Here is a 26,603-nt window from a genome sequence, read left to right on the forward strand (position 1 = left end):
ACAAGCAGTGCATCAAGGCCGCATAGAGACTGATACTGAATCATGTTGCTTGGAGGCTTTCGAACGAACAAAGAACAGCAAACACTGCAGTTGTTGGCCGTTCAATGTTAAGAAATGAAGGCCAGCTGCACCCTTGCCTTGCAGTTGCTCTGCCATCCAACAGTTCGCGGCCGGCAACCTGCCCTGCCACCTGACAATGACGTCGTTCCTGATCGGCGTTGCTCAGCTTCAACGACCGTTCGCGAATTGCGAGGCAGTCGCGACTCATCCCCTTGCAAGTGATCAATGACCAGTCAGCAGGCAACGACACGATAATAAAGAGCACTGCAGAGGCAACTACATTTCAGAACGGCCACGTTACACATTCGGCGTTTACTCATCTTGTTGACCGACACAGGATCTCACATAACATCTTCAACTGATTCGACTTTACTCAATCCAGTGACCCAGCACTTCTCGTTTAGTTTCGTCGTCTTGTTGACCACACCTCCAGTTCACATCTTCGCCATCTATCAATCCACTTGCAAACATGCCTCCGATAAACCTTCACACCCATAGCCCCATCAACGCAGCAAAGGCATTTGATGCGAAGGACCCCCCCAAGACCGCAACCCCAGAGGGTCAGTCTCAATCGGGAACAGTTCCCAACGCCAACCCCGATCCCCAACCCACCGGGACCGCCACGCTCAACCAGGCTACACCCACCTACCTCACCTCCGACCGAACTCCTCCACCTCCCCAGCCCGGAGCAGTCCCAAGTCTACCCGCCCAAACAGGGACCGGGACGAGCCAGGGGCAAGACGTCAAGTACCCCCATCTCCCACCCCAGCCTTCATCTCAGTACTACCCAGGAAGCCCGGCAGCACCAGCACCAAGCGGCCCAATAACCAGTCCACCGCACCAAATGTCCATCCCGCCACCCACCGCTTCCTACAACTACTCCCAACGCGGAACGTCTACCAACACAGTCCCACCACCTCCCACGAGAACCCTACCGACCTATCTCCCTGGCGCCTCCCCGGCTGAGCTTGGACTTCGACCCCGACCCGGAGCTGGATCTGGATTTGGATGCGGAGGAGGCGGTGACCTCTCCCACCCTCCCGGGTACCAACAAGACGCCATGGCGTCGGATATGAACCAGGCTCAGCGCGCGGCGCACGAGTATGCTGCTTCTCATGGGGGTCATGGTCACGGTCACGGTGGTGGTTATGGTGGTGGTGGTGGTGGTGATGACGACGAAGGGGTCTGGAACTCGGCCAAGAAGTGGATTCAGGATGCGGGGGCGAAGGTGGCGGAGGCGGAGAGTGAGGTGTGGAAGAGGATCAATAGTCAGAAGTAGTCGAAGATGGGCAGCCTATTACGCAGTATGCCGGGGGGTTCCTTCCATTGTAGTGTCAGTGAGAAGGAAGGAGGGCGAAGGTGTATGTTTCGTATTCGTTGAGAGCGTGTGTGGCGTCAGAAAGTGTTGGGATTGATATGGTATGTCTGACTTCGCCGGTCCATGTTGTCTCATGAAAGACCCGTGATGGAATTCATTCTCTATTCGGTTGGAAATGGGAAATAGTATTCGATATCCCAATCTAACTTCTGCTTTTTTACATATGGCATGAATTTCTGAATGTGATGAGGGAAAATGGCTAAGAGGGACACTCCGTTCTATACCATTATGAGCACTCTACATAACGACTGCAAGTTACGGCGTGACCTCTTCATGTCAAGTATTATCAACAAGACTAACTGAAAAAAAAAAACTGAAAAAAAAAATTTGGTAATTGTTGAACAACATTGGGCCAGAAACTTACCTCCATGTACTCATATCCAAAGCCCTTTTTTATAAACACATCAGAATGTTTCTTTTCAACCTTCATTTAGCTTGAGGACAATGTATACATAAAAACAGCAATCAGAAGAAAAGTGCAAAAAGAAAAAAAAAAGTGTGGACAAGGCTGGATCGAACGTGCAGCGTGTTCGGGAGAAGGAAGGAGGGGCAGAAGAGAGGAAAGTAAAGGAGCGGGCGACAACCACGACCGCTACGACATCCGACCAGCTTGCCACGGAAATGATGACGCGGGAAGTGATACATATACCCTCCTGCAGGCGCTAGGTTGCGGGATACCCTTATGTCCTTCGGGGCCACAGGCGCAGTTGGGATGGAATACGGCGGGCGGGCAGGAGGGAAGCAAGTATGTCAAACATCCTTTGCGTTGAGAAATTTCCAATGGGACTACCTATGGCGGGCAGTGTCCGTTTATCCAGGCCGTCGAGAGCTTTGTGTCTACTTACATAGTAATCACTTTGAAGCTGGTCAACTGCACTGGAATCGAATCGTAAAGGGAGGACATCACATCAAGGTAAGCATGGGATTCAGCTTTCCTTAATTCAAATTCGTGTTTTCAGTCTTCAAAGCTCGAAAAGTTATCTTGAGTCTCCCTTCTTCCGTGAGCTCTTTGACGCAAACACCAAGAAACATCATAGATAGACGGAAGCTACCTATATTATGACTTAGATGTTGGCAAACCACCCGAACGAAGTACGTGTGCGCTAACAGAGGCTCGAGATGGCTTGTAATATGTGAGATAGTTTACGATTACATACATCTCTTGCTTATCTGACTGAATCAGCTTCCTTTTCCAGTGTAGTCACATTTGGTTGGAATCCATTGTGTGCGACTCTCAACTAAAAAGGAACGAGTCAGTATATGTTCGAGGAAATGTCTTCAACCTCAGAGAACAAGAGGATGGGACAGGATGTTGTCTCGGCGTCCTGCTCGGTCTATTGACACTTTAGCTGATATTTTGCCTCCTGGTTTGAGGGAAAAAAAAACATACAACACCAGGGATTCGCTGGTCGTCACCGACCCAACTACTAGTCTGGCCCTCACTGGCTTATCTATGGGAGAGCGGACGGGATCCCGAGTTTTCCAGTGGGTATGGTCGTATGTGCTTGTTATGCTGCGAAATGGAGAGCTATAAACTGAGAGACTGAGAGGAAGCAATTGAGTCTCACGTACGTCAGAGTGAGTTCCGCAGTCCCGCAGTTGGAGGACTGGGAGCGTTCGAGGAGTGGAAGGGGGATGGCACTACCAGTGAATGACCTTTATATGAGGGCATAAGATAAGGTGTCCTTGGTGGAAATACTGGAGGGTATGAGGCTCGAGCTTGAGAGCTTGAGATCTGGGAGAGCTTTGAGTTATGGAAAGGGGCTAGGCCACTAGTGAAAGGGAAGATGAGGGTCTGAGACTGAGAAGCTGGGAAGCTGTCGGGGTTGCAATTCTGAGTATATTGTAGGTAGTTTTTCTTAACCTTATTCGACGATCGTTAATGAGTGTTCACAGAGAGCTTCCCTTAATGGCCAGTCGATGATAATTTTGTTATGCACCGGGCATAACACGCAAAGTCACCGTTGTGCTGTTCAGTGATCAGATAGGAGGTATTACTCACTATGACAGTGGGATTGTAACATGTCATGAGGAAGAAATAATTCATTTTGGTCTGTTTCGTGAAATTAAAGGAGAAGTTATGGTATTAATCGTGGACACATGGAATTATACGATACTTACTTGTTGTTTTCGGCTCCATGTTTCCAGCGTTACTGATACCTGTAACGGTAACGTGTGTACTAGTAACTCACGCTCTGCCCCTTTCTATGGACTAGTTGAACCTCCAAGGCAGAAGACCCTAGCGTCACATGAGCTCGGTGGAGGCATGAACATTCATGGTGGTATCAGCCGGCGGCCTCCCTGGGGTCTCAACAAGATCCAGTGTTGAAGTCTCTTTCTGGACGACGGGATCCTAGCTCGGTCGTATCCATGTCCGGGCCTTTGCGCTCGAGCATCAGCTCCCGTTCTAGACGGATCTGATAAGATGAAGTACTTGTTTCCAAGGATGAAAAGGGTAAAAGTCAGGGGCATGGGATATGCTCGCCGTTTTTGGTTCATGAGTTGAAGGCAACCACAGATACCTGACTGTATTGGACTGCCGTTTCAACCGATTTGTCGATTGCTCGCGAATCAATTTGCCTTTCAGGAAACTGTTTACATGGTTGCAATGTTTCTCGTACCGGAAACACCGAGTGTCGGGTCATCGTTGGACGATGATTTTACGCTTGCCTCGGCGTGGCCAATTGGAACCAAGGTATTTCAGCGTGAGTAAGAGCCATGGAACACTCGAGAATGAGTCATCCGAGAACCGTGTTCTTGATTTTCGAAGCGACCTCTGCGTACTAGTCATGTATAAGGTAAGCGGAATATACGTCTGTTTGCGTTGATGGTCCGAGGCTCTGGCTTGAGAATCTCTACACTCCTTGACCATGGACTTGCGTTTTCACCACTAACGACTATAGAGGCCCGTATATCATAATTGCTATGACGTGAGCCACGACAACACCATGGCATCTTGCCGGAAGTGGTCCTCGTCCTGGTTGTCTCGGTAAACCCGCGAGACGCGTACCATGATCCCTGGCGGTGAGCACTTGCCCTACGAGAACACTCGTCGATACCTGGGCCCTGGATGGGAGGAGAGACAGAAGGATGCCGTCATGCGTGAAATATTGTCCGCCATGATTTACATAAAACCCGAGCTATAGGCAGCGAGTTCCCTACGGCTAAACAGCGAACAATTTCCCAAAAGGGCACTCATTGTTATGCGTGGTGCGCCCAAGCGGAAGAACAGCTGCACTTGTGTTGGAGCGGATTTTCCGGGAAGCTCCACTGAACAAGGACGTGGAATGTCTCTAGAAGAAACACTAGCGTCTGAGCGGCAGAAAGGGTGGGAAGCAATTGGTGATCAAGCGGGGTGATGAAGTCGTAGCCTTGAAGCCTTGATCCTCAGACTTTGAGGATTGGGAAACTCGAGGCTATTCTTGGAAATTGCTTGTGATGCGTAGGCAACGCACAGACGGACTGCTTTAAACATAGTGTAGATCTAAGCCGTGGTAGAAGAATTCAAAGCGAAACAGATTGGGGTAGTATTCCCACTGCGGTGAGGAAATTGACGGGGCATGCGTGGTGAGAAGCGCGCCAGAGGAACACACCATGAGCGGCTATCATTCTGTGGTCCCGATGCGGTCCAATTGACGATCCTGGGGTGATTATTCATCTCTGACATGACTCGCAAACAGTTTCTCTGGTTTGTTTTTGACGGGAGTGGTCATTCGGACCGCCAATTCTTGTCGAGTCCTTCCACTTCTCTGGAGCCAGAATCGGCTGATGGCGGACCATTCGCAAGGTGAGACCTGGGAATACGAACTCGAGAGATCATGATGGATGGATACAGTATCACTAACTGTAGCATACGCATGTTGGAGGACACCAAATGGAGAATCAGGAATGTGGACGGATGATCGCAAAAGAGCGCCTTGAGGTTCTTCACCTGCTTACACAATGAAGGTGTAGGAACTTGGAAGGCAAGAGGTCTGGAGGTGGTTGAGGTGAAGTCTTCTGGTGCGTGCCAAGAAAGGTACCAATGGTGACATCGGGGCATGCGGGGCTAGGAGTGCTGCAGGTGGTGTGCGACTGCCTCCTGCGACAGATCTGAGACGTTCCTGCCCCGCGAGCCCCGGTTCCTCTCCCCCGGCCCACTCCTTCCTTACATGTCCATGGTGTCAATACCTAGCCTGAGTTGCCCTTGTGGCTGTACGCTCTTCCCCCCATCCGCTCGTCCAATGGGTCAATTTCCAACTCACACACAATCTCTTTGTTCCCTTTCTCTCAATTGTCTCTCTCCTTCAACAACGTCGGCTTGTGGCTCAACACCACCAGCCCTGTCAACGAATCGCGGTCGTCTCCGAATCCCCGCATCCGCAATCTGCAGTCGGCAAGACGGGATTCCCCCTGCAGGTCCCAAGAGTCCTCCAAGTTCCTCAATTGAACTTGGCAAGAACAAAACCCACCAAACCCCTTGAAAGATCGGAATCGAAACCGTACTCCCTGCCCTGCCTCGAGCCCTGGACTGCCGACGAATCAGGAAACCCAAGGAGGATCAAGACACGGGTGTCGCGAATCATCCTCCACTTGATTGGAACTTGCTATTTTTGCCATCCTGCCCTGCTTCCCCTCACCCCGTTTCTAGAAACTTGTTGCCCGCTCTCGAGTTGATGACATGGGATTGAACCAAAAGAGGCTTACGCTACCTCCTCGTTCCGACCGCAATGAGACTGCTAACCCGCTCTCAACACTAGTGTAATCCTCACTCCGCCTCAAGTCTTCTTCAATCCCGGCCCTCAGGCTTCAGCCAGTCCCGAGCTGACTCGCCCCGAGCAACCTCAGCCTCTAGCGCCGATCTGACGAATCCGCTATGGCTTGTATCAAGTTTCCGAGTAGCGAAACCTTAGATCCACGAACTTGGGAAGAGTTTCCGATCACGTAACCTTCATACGCGTCACCATGCCCGTCTTGGTTTTGCACTTCCGATGCTGAGAGACCGGCGCTTGCTTTGCTGGGTTAGGTCTCAACCTACAAGTCCGATGCTGTTGTCTCGCAGAACAACAACAGTCAATGAAGTTGGATGGGCAGTCAGGTTGACTGTTGAACCCGGACCTCGAGGCAAAGTGCAGGCTTGTGAACCATTACTACCAGCTTCTTTCGAGCATCACTCCCGCCTATCGAGATTTTGTCCCCTTCCTCTATGGCCGGCCTGGCTTGATGCCTCAGGGTAGCTGTCTAATCGCTTTCAGGACGGCCGATAACCGCAGTCAATCTGCTTACTTTCAATCTGACGGGCGCCAGAGGGACGGGAACGACAGAATAGTGTGGTCCTCTATGACCTCCTACACCATCGCTTTGCCGCGAGGCGTCCTCTTCGTCATCCAGTCCATCAGCTTAGACCACTATCGGCCTGGAATCCGGATCGTCCAAGACACGGAAAACTAGGCCTGGTTGCCACCTATTACCGACAAGAAGGCATGGATCTGAAACGAGCCACCCACCATCGGTACCTTTTCGCGCCTTACACAGACAGTTCTGGGTACATGGACGATGACCCCCCCATCTCATCTTCGCTTTGCTAAACATACACACTCCTGACCAAAAGGGGTTTAGAGGCCTTCTCAGACAGCCCCTTGCCCTGCGCTGCCCCGAATGGGTGGCTCTTCCTGGTAGGGGGAGTCCCGGTCAAGCCCCTGGCTAGTATTTGGGCTAGTAGGCACTCGGGCTCAGTCAACCGAAGCACGATGCTTCCTCACTACTTTCTAACCAAATTGCTTTTCGGGCCATCAAGACTTTCACTTTGGGAATCTAACTTGCCAACGTTTTAGCCTCATCATCTATGGCCAAAAAGATCATTTGATCCACAGGCTACTTAGCCCCCTGGTCCCTGCTTGCGACATCATACATGGCTCCTTCTGTCCCGTCTTCGATGGGCAGATTCAACCCTGTTCGTCTCTACCCTTGTCGTCTGTCTTCTTCCCAACGGAACAGGCCATAGACATCTCGTGCACCACCTGTTCTCCACGTTCATAGACGCAGGGCAAGCCTGTACCATGTATCAGAGACCCGGCTTAGCTGCTACCGATGTTCCCAACCTGGCCTCACTGGACCATTGACCGTCCAGGGGTGCTGTGTCTTGGTCTGTGATAGATTCTTTTATACCTACGGCATGTCAGTGCCCACTCACTGGCCTCTTCCTTTTGCACCCTTCCCGTCCTTTCATTCTTGATTTCTCACTGGCTACCCGACCCTCCTTCACTACCACCAGTCCTTACTATCGATTGCTGGCTTATAATACACCAAGAGCTGGCTCTCTTCCTCTTGGACACCAGTGTGTGGGTGATAGTCTAACGGGTTGGCCTCGTACAACTCATTCCACTCCTTTCCTTCCAGCACTTCGGAGCCACCGACATTCCTTTCACTTTGGGTAGCCGCAATTTCGCAATTTTCCTCTCTGTCCTTTCTGGTCATTTTATTATTCCTCAAAGCCGAGGTTCTACAATCCTTAACAACATTTGTTATACACGGACCGCTCGTGCCACCAATCAACCAGCCATCAACGCTTTCATTTACCACCAACCACTTCACCTACTCAGAAAGGCTCGCAGTGCTACCTGTATCCTCTTTCAGTCAAGACATCTTCTCATCTCGAGCTAACCACAACGCCGTCATACATCGCGTAAGTTCAACCATGACCCCTGGACGTATGTTCATGCTAACATCCACAGCCGTGCCCGTGACTTCCGGTCAACAACCAGTGGACCCGAGTGATCTTTTTGGACCTATCGGGTAGTCATGGACGCAAGCCAGGAGCAATCCCGCAGACGGTTGCCCTTCTCCTTTGGGTTCTCAAAGAGACAAGAAGTGCCTTTCCATCAGCAAAATACCATGTCTACTATGCCTGGGAATCAGTTGACGACCGAGATGGAGGCGATGGCGCCTACTCATGGAATGTGGACAAACCCTACCTCTCAAGGTATAAAGCCACGACCGGCTACTATCCATGAAGGATTCGCATATAGTATGGGTGGTGGCTTTGGAACGTTACCCGCGTGGACTCAACCCTCATTGAGCATCCCGCAAGCACAACACACCCCAAGCGACGCCATGTTCCCGCCGACCTCGATGCCTCACGAGTTCTACCCGCAAACGACAGGTGAGACGACTGAAACGACTAGGAAACAAGATGATGTAGAGGAGCTAACGGTTCCATCAGATGCATGGGGGCAGAGACATTGCGGAGAACACGTTGATATACCACCTTTGGACGACGATCTTGCAATTGGGCAGGCATTTACTAGTGACGAGGTCGTTCCCATGGACCTTCAGTATCAGGGACATCAGCAGTTGGAAGGCGATCAGATGAACTTCGACGGCGGATTGAATCAGCGCAGAATGTCTGGATCGTCGTTCAGCTTGTCGACTTCCGGTGCCTTCTCCGACATGCCTTCGTACGACGAATTTTCTGCCTCGCTCTCTGATGCGCAGTCAATTTCCGATTACCGGCCGACCTCGAACAGGAACTCCTACATGTCTTCAACACACCTCTCACCCGTCGCTTCTCCACGTATGACTCCTCAAACACGGTCGGATCTCGTACGGACACAGAGCAGAGGCCGCGCCTCGCCTTCTCCCCGGCCCGGATCGCGCGCTGCCCCATACAGCGTGGATGGTGGCAGGAGTAAGAGATGGTCAACGGGATCTTACGGCACAGCTGCTAGCAGAAGACCTTCGCCTTTTGTCTACCATCACGGATCGCAAGAACCCTTCTACTCTCAGCCCCGGATGCCGTCCCATCACTCCTCCCCCACGGTTGCTCAACCTCAACTACCGCTCAGCTTTGGGAACCTACAGGCAGTACAGCAGAACCCCTATCTGCTTGGGAGCAATGGTCCAGTACTTCAGCATAGCGGCATGCTTCTTCCGTCGCAATTGCCATCCCATGGGTTCCACCCAGTGCAGCACCACTTTGAGCAGCCGCCTCCGCTGCTTTCTCATGGATTCTTCCGTATGCTTTCGAGCAATGCGGACCCGAGCTCTCTGCATCACCACTACGCAGACCTTTCGGATCCGCCTGATCTCTTTGCTGCCCTTCAGGAGGAACAACTCGATCCTCCGCCCGAAGATATGAATCCCGACGATCCCGAAATGGTCCCCCATGAGCAGGAACTTAGGTTCGACGGTGACCTTTACACCCCCAAATGGGTACGCGGACACGGAAACAAGAGGGAAGGATGGTGCGGAATCTGCAAGCCAGGACGTTGGCTAGTGCTCAAGAATTCAGCGTACTGGTACGACAAGAGCTTTACACACGGCATTAGCGCACCGACAGGATGTCGTTTCCAGGAACCACAAAAGATCAGGCGCATGGAAGGAAACCCGGAAGTATGGGAAGGCTTTTGTGGCACCTGCCGTGACTGGGTCGCGCTGGTGAGCAACAAGAAGAAGGGCACCACCTGGTTCAGACACGCATACAAGGTATGTCAAGAATTCTCTCTTTCATATTGAGTGCATATCGCTAATAGTTATTCTGGAACAGTGTCATACGCATACCAAGATCAAAGACACACCAAAGCGGCGAAGGGGGAGCAGTCACACGCGACCATCAAGCATGATCAAAGCCAAAGCTGAACCGCAGATCTCTAGCCCGCTGGGAGGTCAAATGCAGGACAGCTCGATCGCGGAAACACCTTCCTTATCCCAGACGTCGGGGGAGAGCCAATTCGAGCAAGCACAAGAGGATCAATGTTCATCATTGTCGCCGCCATCGATTCAGCCTCTTACACCGCAGCCACCCACCGAGCAACAATCGGAGCTATGCCAACCTCCCGAGTTGAGTTCACACGTTGATAAACTGCAACCGCCGCCAATTCCTCTACGCGATGGGCGTCGCCATAATATTCATGCCCAGATCACATCTGCCCCTCGTTCCTGGCCTGCCCCCTTCACTGCTGAAGTGGCCAACTACCAGTGACCGTCCACAACGGTTGATTAGTTGAGAAATTCTGATTGGAATGGGTATTACTACGTCCAATCCACACCATTTCTTATTTTATTTCCCCATTTCCGTTTTTTTCAGCTTCATGAACATAGTTTGCTCACTGAACCATGTGGTGTTCCTAAGGTGCCAACAAACCATGGTCTGTTCTTTCCTCACCCCCAAACTCGCTTGTTTAATCCCCAACCTTTTTACGGAAGCTGGCTACCATGAGATGTCGTTATGATCACACACGGAAATCAGAAAAGCGGAAAGCAAGTACACACAAACAACTCCTCGGGAATGGAGTATGATCTCTTAGAATTGGGGCTCAGGGCGATTTATTAGATACTTACCTAGACTGGCACACGTTTTTATGATGTCTCTTTCTCTCTATATGTCGACCTGATCTATTCAACGCGGGCGTCGTGAATACGATTCAGTGCGCGGCGGTGATGTGGTGGAGGATACCCAATTTCCTTATTTCCGTCTTCCTGTCTCTCGTTTTCTTGGCTTCTAATTGACCATTCGAAATTCATAACTTTCTATACTCTCCTTCGTCCCCTTTATACACAGGACTTTTCCCGCACACTCTCCCCTCTCTGATGCTTCTTGTCGTAGGTTCATGTTACTCTTCTCAGCAGCTCTAGATGAGCGAAATGATACCCAAATACGAGCTGATGACCACCATATCCATGCAAATTGTCAAGCTACATAACTGCGAGACGTGCGTTACGGACCCCTAGATTTTCGGCTTGACAGGGGCCACATGTGCACGGTTGCCGGTGCGACCGGGTGGAGGTAAACAAATAAACAAACGAATAAAGTGACGTATGCGCAAGAATTGTTCCACCTGGAAACAAATTTCTTTTCACATTTCCTCTTACGATTCATTGAAAGCCCCTCCCGAATTATTACTGTACATTTCGTAACCCGACATACCAAGTATTATATCGGCCAATTCTGTACGTAGCAGGGTCACAAAAACGAAGTCTTGCGCATTTGTTTACCGGTACGTAAAATGTATTCTAATTTTGTACAAACGCTTGTCGGCCCTGCGGACCCTAACGGCCTCTGGTGCCACCTGGCTGGCAGGGGTTTAAAGTGCTTGCATGACAGTTCAACAGACGACAGCTGGGATGGGATGATGGCCTGGGCGCACCTGTGCAATGGAAAGTCAGATGATGGCATTGCATCAGATTTGTGACCAGCAAATGCCTCTAGGATATCCATTAAAACCGACACTTGTTGAAAGGCTTTTACATTCACAGTCTGCAAAATCTGGAGCTATGTACGTATATAGGGCCATGACAGACAAAACGATAGCAAGGGAGCGAAAAGGCTCCGAGGCCGACGGAAGGAAGGAAAGTGCAACACATGCCGCCAGGCACGGCTAGTGTCTGATTGGCACGCTGCACGCTATAGAGAGGGGCTATAACGTGATAACACCTTCCTATTGAGCAACAGCTTCTTCACCGCCCGCGCAGTCCTCAGTCACGATGTTTTGAAAAAAAAGGCATGGATTTGAGAAAACATTGCCTGCCACTCAGTGACGGCCGTGCGTTTCGGAGTGGTTCTATGGCATCCACATTGAAAATCGGCAACCACCGGCGGTGCTCGGAGACGGGGAGGGGGACGAGCGAGACTCCACTGGCTTCCGGGTCAGGTTCATCCCGAAGTTTACAACAATGAACGTTCGGCCGAGCAATGCTCACGCAAAGTGGTCCTACATATAAGGCGGGGCAAGCTGTAAGGCAATCGAGACAACGGCGTGAATACTTGAAAGCACAGCGGGAAGAACTGACTGCATCCCAACCGTTTGATGCGTCGTCCGAGCTTTTTTATCTTGACTCACATCGTCCCTTGGAAAGATAACGACAGGATGGGCAGCATTCCTGCTGAGGACAGTACTTGCCAGGGATAGAATGATATAATACCATCCGGGCAAAGTGAAGGGTGCCAGAAAAGGACGAGATCATCGTCGGTTGGCGTCGCCCTGGAACCCGGACCGTTCCTGACTTGTCCCCAACCCGGCAACGGGTGCAAGACATGCAGACGACGGCTGGCTGGCTCTGTCCCCTTGTGCCTTGTGCAGGAGATGGCAGGTGTCATCTTGACTGAACACCTAGGTACCTCTAAACACAGCTCAAGTAATTCTTTGCATCTTTGACCCATCTCCCCATTTTCTTGATCTTAACATTGAATGCCGTGATTGTATTTGCCGGCGGAATAATATCGTCTGTTCCTGTAAAATGGCATGTTGTAGCACAGGGAAGTCCCTGATGAGCGGAGAGGGACAGCGGGGGTCGAGACCTGTGCCACCACCGAGGGCGCTTGCAAAGCACCTGTCTTTTAGCACAGACCTCAGGCGGTAATACCTGCATGCAGGAGGTACCGTAAGGTATGGAAACGCAAAAGCAACGGGGACACGCATTCAGGTTACACACATACACGATACATTGGTACGGAATACAGTAACTTTTTTTGCTTTCCGAATTTCTCGCAAGACGTCGTCCAGCCTGATGTTTTTCAGCCCCAAGAATACGGGAACTTTTCTACCTTTTCCTTCCTACACAATCATGACCAGGCATTCCATCCCCATCTTGTCCCGAGTCCTGCTACATACCGGATCGACTTTCGTCTTCTAGCGAATCTCATGTCTTTTATTTCCTTGATCTTCTTCTTCTTCTCCCTGTGTTATTAGGTGAGCCCGCTGTTTACTAGCTCCCTCCAGCTGACGCCCCTCCTGAATTCGCATCCATCCCTCATTTTCCGCTAGGACGACGTGCACTAACCAGAGGACTATCATCCGCTCCCCGTTCCCTATAGGGTCCAAAAACGTTCATAACGATTGTCACGGCTACGATCGGCGAGGGAATTCCACCAGCCCCAAGTTCGAGTAATCATTGAGAAAGAAAACGTCCAAAAGTTCGAAAGTCAGCAAAGAAACAACCGTTACCACTCTCCAGCCTCTTCAGCTTGCCAGCAGCTCCATAATCCATCCTCGGTCCCTTCCCATCCGAACTATACCCGAAGCAAACGACTGAAGGATCTCTTTTCACCGTTTACACACCAACCCACTCATCAGCAGATTTCAACCTCGACCTCAGATTGGCATTGGAATATATGTATGGCACAAGACAGAAACTGATATGAGCGGGGATCAGCTGGCTTGCAGGTTAGCCAGTTCATACCACCATCTTGTTACCCCGGATTGTCCTCCTTGAGAGACCGGCAACCCATCCCTCCCTTCATGTTGCTCCTCTCTTTACTGACCCTCTCAACTTCATAGCAGCTTTGGTGACCAAACCGCTCAGCCGCCTACACCTACCCGAACCCCGATCTCCAACACCTCCTCGAGCCCACTCTTACACACGCCCAAGGCCAACAGGAACTACGCTGAAGAAACGGCGGGCTGGACTCCTGGGTTTGCCAAGGAGTATTCCCTCTTCATCAACACACCAGGATACCCCAGAGAAGAAGAAGGTCCATCTGAAGAGTTTGGCTCGAAGAAACCGGCCATCTCATCGTCTGGCCAGAAGGGGTCGCTGTCAGCGGACCGAGTTGCTGCGGGACTGACTGCTTCTGCGAACCCCTCCTCCTCATATCCAGCACAGCTACTGCCTCCGGTAGAGCCATTGGTTGGTTTAAGCCTGCCCCGAGAGCCATTGGTCGCATCGAGCTTCAACAGTCTGGCGTTCTTGAACCAACTGCCTCACCCTGCGCAAACCAGCTCGGCCCAAAAGATCTTGCTCGATACCGTTGATCCAGACCGAGTCCAGACCGTAACACCTCCACCTTCACGTCACAAAGGCGAGCGTAAGCTTGCCACTCGGCTTGACGTCAGCGTTATGCAAAATGATCAGGACTTTGTCCAGCAGGGGTTTTTGGAGACATCCCATCAGCCAGACATGGACAGTTATGTGACAAACCAAGGCGATATGTTTAACTTCCAGCTCACCGGAACCACGACAGGCGATTTCGCTAACCAGCAACCCTTCTGGGAGACGGATCCTAGCTTGGAGGGGATGGATATCGACTTCAATGGTGCGAGCAGCAGCTTGTTTCGACAGGAGCCGCACCCACCATCCAGGCCCATGAACTCACTGAACTGGGAAACTTCAACCCCCAACCACTTTATTCCGGAGAATGTGCTGGTCAATGGCGGTCGGGTTGTGTCAGGTGGTGGAAGTGAACATGTCATGGTGTCTCAAGCGCCCATGCAGGCCCTGATGGCCTCATCAGCGGATCAATCCATGTATACTGATACATATGCTACTGCTATCGATAACTCCTTTGGGATAATCAACACCGGCGTGGACCCGGGCCTGCTCTTCAGTCGGCCGTCATCTGCTAGTATGGATGCCTCCCTTGACGCCGTGGCACAAGGGTCGTCGCGTGGCTCGTCACGTCAGATTTCTCAGGCCGCCCAGTCGGGAAGCCAAGGTGCGTCAGTTGCAAAGGTGCCTTCGCGCAGTGAGCTACGTCGCTCAGCCAGTGAAAGGGAGATGGAGCCCCGAAAAAAGGACAAAGTACGAGCTACCTCTCCTGTCAAGCCCATCGGCCGTCCCGGGCTTGGGAGGAGTCTCAGTGAGAATAGAGGCAAGAGGCCAGGAAGTCGAGCCATCTTGCCGGCTTTAGCACCGGCTCCACGTCCACAGTCTCAGTTGTCCAACGGTGCTGGTTTGGGCATTAGCCGCCCTGTTTTCTCACAGCCCAGTAGGTCAAGTGGCAGGTTATCGCCGTTAAAGAGCAGCCATCAACGGCTGCCCAGCCTCACATCCATTCCCGAGACGGCGGGCCCGCGAACAAGGACCCAGGCAAAGTTCACCATCGACGAGAACGGTCGGGCTCGTGTAGAGACGACGCTGGTCGTTGAACGCGACAACCCTCTGGCCGTCCGTAAGCGGACTAGTTCGCAGTCAGTAGGTGGCTGTCGCCGCTGGTGTTCGGAAGATGACGACGAGTCGTCAACAGACGATGAGCCGATCATCATCCCCAGCAGAAACACTTCGTTTTCTATGCCGGACCCCCGCAAATCGAGGACCGCTGTTAATTCATTCAGCCACTCGCAGCCAAACTTCAGTTTTAGTGCGCAAAGCACTACGTCGTTAGGTTCTTTCCGGTCTGGCGGTGGGTTCCAGGGTCTGGACGACGAAAGCGATGAAGAGATTCTCTTGAACGAGGTCACTCCGACCAGCAAGATGTCAGGCGATGCCGTCAATGAGCTCCTCAAGCTGCGAGAAAATCGGATGAGGCAGAAGCCTTCTCCTTCGAAGATGAGACGGCTTACGTCTAGCAGCCACAGCAATAGCACCGGGACGATTGCGAGCATGAACTTTGCCAGTCGGTTCACAGCCTCGCCCACAGCACTGACTGAGACGAGTCTGCCCACGCCCTCGTCGTCCGATGCAACTGCTAGCATCAGCAAGATGCGCGCCGTGCGTTGTGTTTGCAAAAGGCCTGGACTCGACCCAGGGAATGCCTTTATGGTTCAATGGTATGTATATCTTCCTTTCTTCTCCTGCGTGGCCGTAAAATATGAGTAAAGCAAAGCTAACAGGATGGGTTGTCAACTACACAGCGAATCATGTGAGATGTGGCTACACGGAAAATGCGTGAAGATTGCCTCGCAGCGGACAATGCCGTCCATTTATATCTGCGCATATTGTGCCAACTTGAAGACGACGACACCCCGCGTACAACGCAGTGGCGGCGGCAATGGGGTTTATAGTAGCTCGTCACGGACTGTGAGACAATCCGCAGTCGTTGGGAAGGGGACACCAGGAGAAGGGACAACAATAAGACCTGCTTCAGGGTCGTCGTTGGGGTCACCGCTGGCACACAAATCTTCTTTCAAGTCATTTCGTTGAAGAAACTGTCTCAAGTATGTGGCACTGCGGAAGAGGAAACGGCACGACGTGCACGAAAACCGGGAAACAAAACCAAAAACCCTTGGTGGAAGTGATGGGAATAGGAAAGGAGCGAAAACATTTGACTTTTTGATTTTGAGGGCAGGTAATGCGACAGACAGCTAGCCATTCCGGAGGAGAACGGAACGAGCACGGAGCAGAAGTGCACAATGATACCCGAATTACCTGGAGCTGTGTAGAGGAACAGGATGCAGCTTGATGATGGCCATGTATCCCGAATTTTGATGTTGGGATAATATTGAGACTGCGTACAGGCAGGTGTCTCCATGACAGTTTGTTTGTTTTTGTTGATCCAAAAAGGGGGTGACCGAGCTCATGGGATCGGCAGTCCGAAGTCGTGTGCAAACGGAGATGTTTGCGGAGATCATGTCGGGATCCGGCTTTGGCTCCACAACTCGGGCTCCGGCTTCGCCCTCGAGAGCCGTATCCGGGCTTGGACGGAGGGACCCGACTAGGGGCAGGATTGACAGCAATTAGTCTCCGGACAACCGGTCCTTGGTGAATCTCTTGGTAGAGGAAGCCTTTGGGTCTGGCTGCGGTGTCGGCAGTAGCTCCGGGCCGTTCATAGGCTAGACATCGTGACTCCACAGTGCATCACCCCCTACAACGTATTACATGTAATTTTATGCCTAGAACTCGAATAACATCGAAAATAAGCTAATTTTGTAGGGATTTCAACCGTTTAAAATATTTATTTACTGATCCTAATATTCATAAATAGTCTACAGTATTAATTCGAATACTCTCTCTACTGCCTACACTAGGTTTACTGTCATCATTGTCTTGGCAATCTTCCTTCGTTTGGGGGCCTCTTTTAAGGTATTACGAGCTTCCAGAATATCCTTTATACGTGCAAATTTATTATGACCCCCTTTTTTAACCTTCCTTTTACTTTTGGACTTTTAGGAAGTTAATTGAGTTTATAGATATTGAATTTAGTGATTCTTAGTAGCGAATTTAGCGTTTTTAATATCGAAGGCCTTAATTACTTTAGTATAAATAGTCTTAATATTACAATCGATAGCAGATAATTTATTATAAATGCCTCCTAATATATCCCTGGACTTTTAGGGAGTTTGAAAGTATAATTGTCCTTTAATATATTGCTTTTTAGTAGTATTCTGGGTAGTAATGGTTGGGCGGGCAAGGTATCGTTATTTGGAATAGCCTTAGGATCGTTGATAACAACAAATCTATTTATTAGCTATATTCTTATTTTTTTGAACTCTAATTTGAAGTTTCTAGAGCTTACGCCCCTTCGTAAGGCTTCTTAATAATATTAGAGAAACCGTTATTTATTTATTAGCGTAAATACTGGAAAAGAAGCGAAGTCTCTTGTTAAATCTTTGAAATACAATTTAATAGTTGAAAAGATAGAGCGGTCAAATAGTTAGGTTTTATACAAAGTATAGGAAGGTAGAAAGAAGAATTAGACCTTATAATAGAAGTATTCTACTAAGAAATTGTTTATTAGGTAATTAGAATATTTATTAAGGATTAGAAGGCGCTAATTATTATTATTTAGCTTAATTTTAAGTAAATAAATTTCTTTTAGCTATTGTAAAGCTACTTAGGTATTATTCTAGCCAGTAAGGGAGCTATTATACTTTTAAACCTTAAATTCGTCGTTTATATCAGAGAATTATTACCCTTAGAGGGAGGTACTAGTAAATATTACGACGGGAGTTAACCGCTTACCTTCAATAATCTTATATTCAATTATAAATACTTAGGTCATTATATCAGTTGTTATTAAATATACTTTCTTTATTAGGGCAGTCCCAAGTACTTTATTATTCGCTAATTCCAATTCCTAAAGTCTATATTCGTCTATATTAGCAATATTGGCAGGAATAATACCCTTATGGTAAATTTAGGCTTCTAAAAGGTCGAAGAAGGCTATAAAGGCTTCCTTAGTAAATTTTCGAATTTTCGCTAATTTGAGGGGGTTTAAAATTTTAGTTTTAATATTAGAATTTCTCTTTAGGAATCGATTTACCTAATAGGTGCCCAGCTTATTATAATTTCCTTCTTTTTTAATATCGAAGTTACGAAGCTATTTAATTAACGATAGTTGGGAGCCCTTCTAGCTTTTTCTTTATTTAATATCCACTTACAGATGAACTCCTCCTATATTAGTAATAGTCGTTGAGTCGAAATTTTCGAGTTACGCGTAGATGTAGTACCCTGTAGGCGCTGGGATAAAGTAGATTGGGCGACGCTATATTACTTTGATGTAGTGCGTTGGGATAGGCTGTTGTGAATAGTTTTAATAGCCTAATCGATTAAGCGGTCCTTTACCAAACTTATCGCGACCGTTTTGAGTGTAATCGAGGTTGATTTGATGAAGTTATAGTTGTTCTTAGATTAAGGGTGTGGTTATTGTTGAGGGGAAAATGCGATGTGGGACGCGATGCACTGTAGGGGGGGATGCATTGTAGGGTCGCGACTTCTAGGCACCGGGAGCTGTCATCCGGAAACCTGGAGTCCAAGGCGCCTGCTAAAAACGGAGCTGGCAACGGGAACGCGGGACCCGATCGGAGTTTGTAGACGGCTCCAATTGCGACTCTACCAGCGGAAAATGGCAAGCCGGTGAGGTGATTGGACCTCGGGCAAAGATTGAAAAGGAGAGAACATGCTGGCACGGATCAGGAGCGCCGACTTCGGAAGGCGGGGTCGGCGTTGTGCGTGGAGCAATGCGATGACTTGACGAGACGGACAGCGCGCCCAGAGCTCAGGGAGTGTGCTGTTTTAAAGATCAGCAGTGCGGCAGACCGGATGGCAGAAAAGCGCGGGGCAGCTGTCAATCAATCCAATTCAACTTTGAGAACCAAAACGTCACTGTATCCTTTTTCTTCCCTTTTCATATTGTTACTTTTACATCATCCGCTGAGCTTTGTGTGATACCCATTTCGACCTTTTTTGGTATGTACTAGCCCACGTTGTTGTCCTTGGTGCTCATTACCCACTGCAGGCGGTTTTCGGCGGCTTGACGAATTGGGTTCCATGTCAAAAGCTATTTGACCTGCTTTGCGCAACCGGGAAGCTTACCGTTTCACACCACAGATCCATTTTCCAATTTTCATACAGCTTTGATAATTCCAGCTTCTCGAAGCTCTCTATTACTACAAAATGGCTACTCATAACATTGTCGTGTTCGGTGGTGACCACTGCGGTCCTGAGGTACGCTTCTGCCCTGTCCTCTCTGCTACTCTAGCTAGCTTCAGCTTCCCAGCCAAAGCATGGGATGCCCGGTTATCGGCCACCGATCTTTGGGCTGGGAATTGGGAAAGCGCAACAAACTCTCGGGGAAGCGCAAATAGCTAACAAGTCTCTGTTGACAATAGGTTGTCGTCGAGGCCATAAAGGTACGTGCTTCCATGCCTTTTACTCGCAAGCATCAACACTGCGCTGCGCCGTTCGGGTACCTTTGCGATCCATGGCCCCACGCGACACAAGAATGACGGACGAGCTTTCCGATCCCGCTCCCCAACCTGAACAGCTCCCCAACCACGAAGGCACCTTGTACCATGCGGCCTTCCAATGATCGCGGGATTCTTTTAGCTGGACCAGAGAGCTTACTTGTATTTTTTGCTTGTCAATAGGTCCTCAAGGCGATCGAGACCAACAGTCCTTCGGCTGGCAAGTTCAACCTCCAGAACCACCTCCTTGGCGGTGTAAGTTTACTTTCAACCCTTTAATAGGCAATTGGCGCCGGACGGTTACTGACACCGCATCTTCACTCGTGCTACAGGCCTCCATTGACAAGCACAATGACCCCCTCACCGATGAGGCCCTCAACGCCGCCAAGGCTGCTGATGCCGTCCTTCTCGGTGCCATCGGCGGTCCCGAATGGGGCACTTCCTCCACCGTCCGCCCCGAGCAAGGTCTCCTGAAGCTCCGCAAGGAGCTCGGCACCTATGGCAACCTCCGCCCCTGCAACTTCGCTTCCGAGTCCCTCGTCGACAGCTCTCCTCTCAAGGCCGAGGTCTGCCGCGGCACCGACTTCATTGTCGTCCGTGAGCTTACCGGTGGTATCTACTTCGGCGACCGCACCGAGGATGACGGCTCCGGCTACGCCTGCGACACCGAGCCCTACAGCCGCGCCGAGATCGAGCGCATCGCCAGACTCGCCGGCTTCCTCGCCCTGGCCAAGAACCCCCCGGCCAAGGTCTGGTCCTTGGACAAGGCCAACGTGCTCGCCACCAGCCGCCTCTGGCGCAAGACCGTGACCGACGTTATCAGCAAGGAGTTCCCCCAGCTCCAGCTCGAGCACCAGCTCATCGACAGCGCCGCCATGCTGCTCGTCAAGAACCCCCGCGCCCTTAACGGCGTCGTCATCACCAGCAACCTCTTCGGCGACATCATCTCTGACGAGGCCTCGGTCATCCCCGGCTCCATCGGCCTGCTCCCCAGCGCCAGCTTGGCCGGCATCCCCGATGGCAGCAAGTGCAACGGCATCTACGAGCCCATCCACGGCTCCGCTCCCGACATCTCGGGCAAGGGTATCGTCAACCCCGTCGGCACCATCCTCTCGGTCGCCATGATGCTCCGCTACTCGCTCAACCTCCCCAAGGAGGCCGACGCTGTCGAGGCCGCTGTCAAGGCTGCCATTGACAACGGCACCAAGACCAAGGACCTCGGCGGTAACGCTACTACTTCGGATATGGGTAACGCTGTTGTTGCTGAGTTGGAGAAGATCCTTAAGGCTTAGATTTTTGTTTAAAATCTGGACTTAGATGGGTGTCGGGAGGGGGTGCGATCCTAGCAATTGCCTTTGCGATGTATTATACCTAGGAGTTTCCGGGAAATATTGGGGATCAAAAAGCTATACATGGAAAAGTTATGCAAGAGAGAAACAAGGCTCAAAAGGGAGTTTACATATATGTTGGAAAAGTTGAGGCGGAGGAGGGCAAGGACTCGGTCCCCTCCTCAAGGATATACAACGAGATACCAAAGCAATTGAGGCTATATTGAGTTCAAAATCACAGATTTCCACATGGCTTGGCTAACTGATGGATGCCCTGATTGTCTGTGTAGCCGCATCGGAGACAGCTATAGCCATCCGGCATCCGGTAGTACATACGAAACCGCTTTTCGCCCAGACCATCTAGAATTCTAGATCTCGTAGCAAACAAGCAGTGGGGTGACGCAGTCATCATTGCGAATCGCGCGATGGGCAAATGGAAATGGTTGGCGCCCGCACGGTAGATCACCTCTTAAGGTTGTTCGGAGTAACTCAACTCAACAGGAACTCGACATGTCACGGTACACTGCCGGAGAGTTCATGCGATCTTCTTGTCTTGTCTTGTCTTGTCTTGTCTTGGGTGTGAACGAAAGAAGAAGAAAGAAAGAAGAAGAAAGAAAGAAGAAGAAAGAAAAAAGAAGAAAGAAAAAAAAAACATACAACACCTGGGATTCGCTGGTCGTCACCGACCCAACTACTAGTCAGGCGATTGGTAGCTTATCTATGGGAGAGCGGACGGGATCCCGAGTTTTCTACCATCTATGGTCGTATGTGCTTATTTCTCTCTTTGAGACTACTTATAATCCTCACTTCTGTATTGACTGTGTGCTCAAATGCATCATCATTGGTCTTGATCGCCTCCATCGCTTCCTTCAGTTCCTGGGCAGGCGGGAGCGCGGGAGCGCGGGAGGGAACACCAATGCATATGTACATACACTTGGAGGTATGTAGGTACCAAGGGGTGATGGGGTGAGGAGTAGGTAGTTTGCGAAAAGAAACTTGATTTTTTGGTTGCTCTGCTTTTATGAACTATTGGAAAACTAAACCCGGGGTTTGGGTTTTACTTTGAGAAGATACTGGATATTGGATGCGCTGAATGGATAACATGAGCGAGACGCTCAAAGCAAGAAGGAAGGAAGAGGCAGGTGAACATGTGAGGTGATGCCTACGCAGCATGCACGAGATGTTACCGACCGCGGTATGATATCTACGCAGTCCGGTCACGGCTTCATCCATCACGATTCACGCCCCCGGTTCAACGATACATACCTAGCTCCGGAGGACTCCTGCCCTTTTCCACAGCCGAAAACACTCGGTATGTACCCTCACACACTAGTTTCATTAGTCATCTGTAGCTAAGGTAGATAACTACCCAGATAACCAAGACTGAAAGAGCCTCTTTTACCCGCGAAAGAAAACATAAGAGCACTGTGTAAAAAGTAGTCTCTCGGTCCGGTTCTTATCTCGATAGCGGGCGCGGCACGCGCAATTCCAATCAATGCAGCGCGCTGACTGGTGATTGGTCAATTTCCCTTTTCACTTCATGGTCGCTATCGTTGAAGCATGCGTGGGAGGAGGGGGTTCGGTTGTGTTGTGTTTGGTAGGGGTGTAACGTTTTGGAGCGAGGTCAAAAAGCAATCCTCCAAAGTGGAAGTCAATGGGTGACGTCGGTTCCTTGTCCCGCCCCCGATCCCCGCCGCCTATACCCGTGTGTGTATGGCCTCGTCCTTTCTACAGGATTCGAAGATTTCGACCACTGCACGCACATGCGATTCTTGTTGTGTTGGAAACACCATGACAGCCCAATGCTCCCTCGTGATTAATCTAGCTTTTTCTCTCTATCCCGCTTTTCAACTTTTAACCCAACAAGCCTTTGAATCAGGTCTCAACTGTCTCCAAAAACACCAACCTAAAACCCCAAAAAGAACCAGGGATCCCTCGATCTTTTTCTTTTCTCCGCTTTGCATGTCCCACAAACAGATCCACAGCCCGTTCCCGTCACACACCTCACCAGCGTCGAGTCCACCAACACTCCAGCTTTTTTAATCCCATCTCCACTTGAGATTCGAGCCTCCAGTTGGAGCCGGCATCACCCCGGCTTGCCGTGTGACGCAGTACGCAGTAGCCCTCGACTTAGCCCATCGTCGAACCGAACGCGTCTACCGGGCCCGGTTCGTTGCAACTTGCGAAGCTAGGGAAATCCGAATCGTGATCTCAAATCAGTCTTGGTCATTGCCGCCACGTCGGGTCTGGAAGTGGAACGGGTAACGGGGGGGTTCACCAGCTGTGTCTTGTGTTTTGTCTAGTATGATCCTCCATCCATCGTCGTCTCTTGTCTCTTCGTGATCGCCTCGCTTTCTTTCCCTCTTTTCCTCTCTCTCTCTCTCTTCTTATCTACTCTTCCTCGCTACAACACCATAGTGGTACAAGAAACGATCTTAGACTATTCCCAAGGTCACACCATCCATGTCGTCAAGAAACCCGACAACCTGGGACCAGTACGAGCGCGGGGGTCGGTCTCCCGGCAGAACTAGCAGCTTCTCCTCGGTGGGAAACAGAAGCGTTCAGTTCGAGAACGAGTCGCTGCTTGGCCGCAGTGCTGATGCTAATGGCTACGGCGAGGATGGGGAATGGCCACAGTTGAGGCGTAGGAGGTGAGCAGACCAACTTTTCTAACTACTCTTCAACAAGACGCACGAGACCGACTGCTAACCACCCACCGGTCGCAGATCTTCCATCACCAACCGTCTTTCCGCCGTGGCCGACATTGGTGGCGTCAACAGTATCCGCTCCTTCACCAGGAGTTGGCAGCGTGCCGCCGGCTTCAGCGAAGTCATCCCCCAACGTCCGTCCTTCGTCTTCGCCCCGGATCAAGCCCCAATAGCAGTACCGCCCTCCGGCGCGACTCCCATTCAGTATGGAAGGAGTGATCTCGAAGCTGGCGAGGCAACGCCCCCCCGGTCATCTCTGTTGCGACAACACTTTGAATCTGCCGCCGGCTCTGCTCCTCAAGGCGAAGTCGCGGAACCTAGCACGACAACAACGACGACGCAACGGCATTCGACCGATTACCGAGAACGCGAGGCGAAGGCGCTCGAAAATGAGCTGGCCCAGGGATTTCGTGTAGGAAGCGCAGGATCGATATTTGCTGTTCCGCCACACCTGGCGACTCCGCCCATCGTGGGCAGCTATGGGACGATTCCTGATTACGGGACGATACGGACCAGGGGTAGCATCAGCAGGCAGTCAATAGACCAGGTCTCGGTTCTGTGGAGGGAACCGCAAGAGGTGCCGGCGAACGTGCCCGATCAGGAGATCCCGCCTATTCTGGTGAAGGAGGTTGAGCAGGACGGGAAGATCGTTCTGGCTGTTGAGGGACAGTCGACTCTCCCGCAGACGGTGTTTAACTCTATCAAGTAAGGCGCTTCTCACACTCTCTTCAACTTCGTCTCATTCTTACTAACACGGGCTTTTTTTCTATAGTGTCCTCATTGGAGTCGGCCTCCTGAGTTTGCCAATGGGCATCAAATACGCCGGTTGGCTCTGCGGCATGATCACTCTCTTTCTATGCGCCGCCGTAACCGTCTACACCGCGAAGCTGTTGGCGAAATGCATGGATTTGGATCCTAGTCTGATCACCTTCTCCGACCTCGCCTTCATCTCGTTCGGCCGAAACGCGCGCATAGCCACCAGTATCCTCTTCACGCTAGAGCTACTAGCTGCCTGCGTCGCCCTCATCGTTCTCTTTGCCGATTCTCTGGATCTGCTGTTCCCAGGCTTCCTGTCGGTCACAGGGTGGAAGATCATCTGTGCGGTCATCATGGTGCCGGTAAACTTTTTGCCGTTGAGGCTTTTGAGCTTTACGAGCATTATTGGCATCTTCTGCTGTTTTTCGAGTAAGTTGCGCTAAAGTGTTCTACTCTCATAAGGTGGTTCCTGTATCTGTTATGGGGCATGGCTAACTAGTTGATGTGCAGTTGTTCTCATCTTGCTTACCGATGGCTTCCTCAAGCCCACAGCGCCTGGTTCCCTTATCGAGCCTGCCAAAACCTACATATTCCCGGAGAATTGGTTGACTTTGCCTCTTTCCTTTGGTCTGCTCATGTCTCCCTGGGGCGGCCATGGCGTATTCCCCAATGTAAGATGAATAGTTCTGGGAAATTCAGGTGTGTCATCATATACTAACTCCTTTACCCAGATCTACCGAGATATGAGACATCCGTACAAGTATACAAAGGCGTTGAAAATAACCTTTTCGTTTACTGTGAGTCGCTTCTCTTCTTTTCTCCCTATTTATACAGCAGCACTTACTAACCGCCGTTGCGTTGCAGTATATTTTAGACGCAACCACAGCAGTCGCGGGTCTCCTCATGTTCGGTGACGACGTCCGCGACGCGATCACATCCAACATCCTGCTCGAGACCAGCTACCCCAAGGTCCTGACCTTTTTCATGTGCGCCTTCGTCGCCATCATCCCGCTCACCAAGATCCCGCTCAACGCACGCCCCATCATCGCCACGCTCGAGGTCCTGTTCGGCCTGCACACGACGACGGTCGCCGATTTGAGCTCCGGGCTCGTGGGCCGCTCCATGTACTTCCGCGGCGTCATGAAGATTGCCATTCGCGCGCTGACCGTCTTCTGTTTCCTGGTTATCTCGATCGTCTTTCCGGCTTTTGATAGTATCATGGCTTTTATGGGGAGTGCGTTGTGTTTCCAGATTTGCGTCATGTAAGTTCCATTTACTCTGCTCTTTTGGTTCACTGGCTGGTATGCATGCGTACGTGGAGACTAACAAGCAACTTTTTGACGACAAACAGTCTACCGATCCTCTTCCACCTCAAGCTCTTCGGAAGCAGCATCTCGCGTAGAGAGAGGATTTTTAATTACTTCTTGCTTGCGATATCGATTACTTTGTCTACCGTGGGCACTGTTTGGGCTTTCCTGCCCAAGACCCTTTTTGTTCCTGAATAGTGGGACCCAGGGCAGGGCGGTGTTGCATATGAACATAGCATGTTGTTGATGTTTATGGGTGTTGGTTTGGTGGGATGAATCATTGTTATACAGCATTGTATCATGGTGGTGTCGCTTTTGCATCTGTTCTGGTCTGGTCTGGTTAGCTCTTTAAATGCTTATGGGGGGATACATTCATTCACATTCAACCTTCTGCTATCAAATGGTTTCCGGCCAAAGCACATACATATGATGTCTATGATAGGTATTCATTCCATTGTCAATTGTCGGCTCCATCTCAACCGTCTACTAGTCTAGTTCCCGTGTGTCTTGCTACTACTCTCTCTGGTAATTTCTCAGTTTGAATAAAGCTGGCTGGCTGTTAGCTCAAGAAACATAGCATCGAGCGAGTGTCCATTCGAGTATAAAAGTCGAAACCGAGTACAGAGTGAAAAGACGTCGACGATATGCGTGATGGCACATGCCAGCACTGACTCGCAGAACCTTGGGTCTTTCATCCCATCCAATGTAGCTTTGCTTTCTCTTCCTCCTCTGAATACACTTGTTGTGAC

At 50.6% G+C, this 26,603-nt stretch overlaps 5 protein-coding genes across 5 annotated transcripts; all 5 read left to right on the forward strand.

Annotated features, from left to right (window-relative positions):
* Positions 1 to 529: 529 nt before the first annotated feature.
* On the forward strand, positions 530 to 1,735 carry B0H65DRAFT_528638 (uncharacterized protein; the record flags this gene model as incomplete). Its single annotated transcript, XM_062828898.1, has 1 exon — positions 530 to 1,735. The coding sequence occupies one exon, from the start codon at positions 530 to 532 to the stop codon at positions 1,337 to 1,339; it is 810 nt and encodes a 269-aa protein (XP_062679254.1). The 3' UTR covers positions 1,340 to 1,735.
* A 6,297-nt stretch (positions 1,736 to 8,032) lies between these two features.
* On the forward strand, positions 8,033 to 10,754 carry B0H65DRAFT_254759 (uncharacterized protein). Its single transcript, XM_062822539.1, has 3 exons — positions 8,033 to 8,102; positions 8,152 to 9,901; positions 9,963 to 10,754. The coding sequence occupies exons 2-3, from the start codon at positions 8,219 to 8,221 to the stop codon at positions 10,395 to 10,397; spliced, it is 2,118 nt and encodes a 705-aa protein (XP_062679255.1). The 5' UTR covers positions 8,033 to 8,102; positions 8,152 to 8,218; the 3' UTR covers positions 10,398 to 10,754.
* A 2,798-nt stretch (positions 10,755 to 13,552) lies between these two features.
* B0H65DRAFT_550781 (uncharacterized protein) lies at positions 13,553 to 15,996 on the forward strand (the record flags this gene model as incomplete). Its single annotated transcript, XM_062829767.1, has 3 exons — positions 13,553 to 13,578; positions 13,693 to 15,841; positions 15,985 to 15,996. The coding sequence occupies 3 exons, from the start codon at positions 13,553 to 13,555 to the stop codon at positions 15,994 to 15,996; spliced, it is 2,187 nt and encodes a 728-aa protein (XP_062679256.1).
* A 3,154-nt stretch (positions 15,997 to 19,150) lies between these two features.
* On the forward strand, positions 19,151 to 21,183 carry B0H65DRAFT_254818 (3-isopropylmalate dehydrogenase). The gene is made up of 5 exons (XM_062822540.1): positions 19,151 to 19,176; positions 19,400 to 19,516; positions 19,681 to 19,701; positions 19,939 to 20,010; positions 20,088 to 21,183. Exons 2-5 carry the CDS (start codon positions 19,466 to 19,468, stop codon positions 21,045 to 21,047), a joined length of 1,104 nt encoding a protein of 367 aa, XP_062679257.1. The 5' UTR covers positions 19,151 to 19,176; positions 19,400 to 19,465; the 3' UTR covers positions 21,048 to 21,183.
* Positions 21,184 to 23,546: 2,363 nt separating this feature from the next.
* B0H65DRAFT_550783 (transmembrane amino acid transporter protein-domain-containing protein) lies at positions 23,547 to 26,052 on the forward strand (the record flags this gene model as incomplete). Its single annotated transcript, XM_062829768.1, has 7 exons — positions 23,547 to 23,734; positions 23,810 to 24,496; positions 24,564 to 24,976; positions 25,058 to 25,218; positions 25,279 to 25,344; positions 25,412 to 25,809; positions 25,899 to 26,052. The coding sequence occupies 7 exons, from the start codon at positions 23,547 to 23,549 to the stop codon at positions 26,050 to 26,052; spliced, it is 2,067 nt and encodes a 688-aa protein (XP_062679258.1).
* Between the last annotated feature and the right edge of the window lie 551 nt (positions 26,053 to 26,603).

The sequence above is a fragment of the Neurospora tetraspora genome, assembly GCF_033439725.1.
Source record: "Neurospora tetraspora strain CBS 560.94 chromosome Unknown B0H65scaffold_6, whole genome shotgun sequence".
Taxonomy (NCBI): domain Eukaryota; kingdom Fungi; phylum Ascomycota; class Sordariomycetes; order Sordariales; family Sordariaceae; genus Neurospora; species Neurospora tetraspora.

Bases quoted from the DNA above. Each gene is read 5' to 3' on its own strand.
- B0H65DRAFT_254759 (XM_062822539.1), top strand. From the start codon at position 8,219: ATGGACGCAAGCCAGGAGCAATCCCGCAGACGGTTGCCCTTCTCCTTT. The intron at 9,902-9,962 runs GTATGTCAAGAA...ATTCTGGAACAG, and splicing joins GGTTCAGACACGCATACAAG to TGTCATACGCATACCAAGAT.
- B0H65DRAFT_254818 (XM_062822540.1), top strand. From the start codon at position 19,466: ATGGCTACTCATAACATTGTCGTGTTCGGTGGTGACCACTGCGGTCCT. The intron at 19,702-19,938 runs GTACGTGCTTCC...GCTTGTCAATAG, and splicing joins TTGTCGTCGAGGCCATAAAG to GTCCTCAAGGCGATCGAGAC. The intron at 20,011-20,087 runs GTAAGTTTACTT...CTCGTGCTACAG, and splicing joins AGAACCACCTCCTTGGCGGT to GCCTCCATTGACAAGCACAA.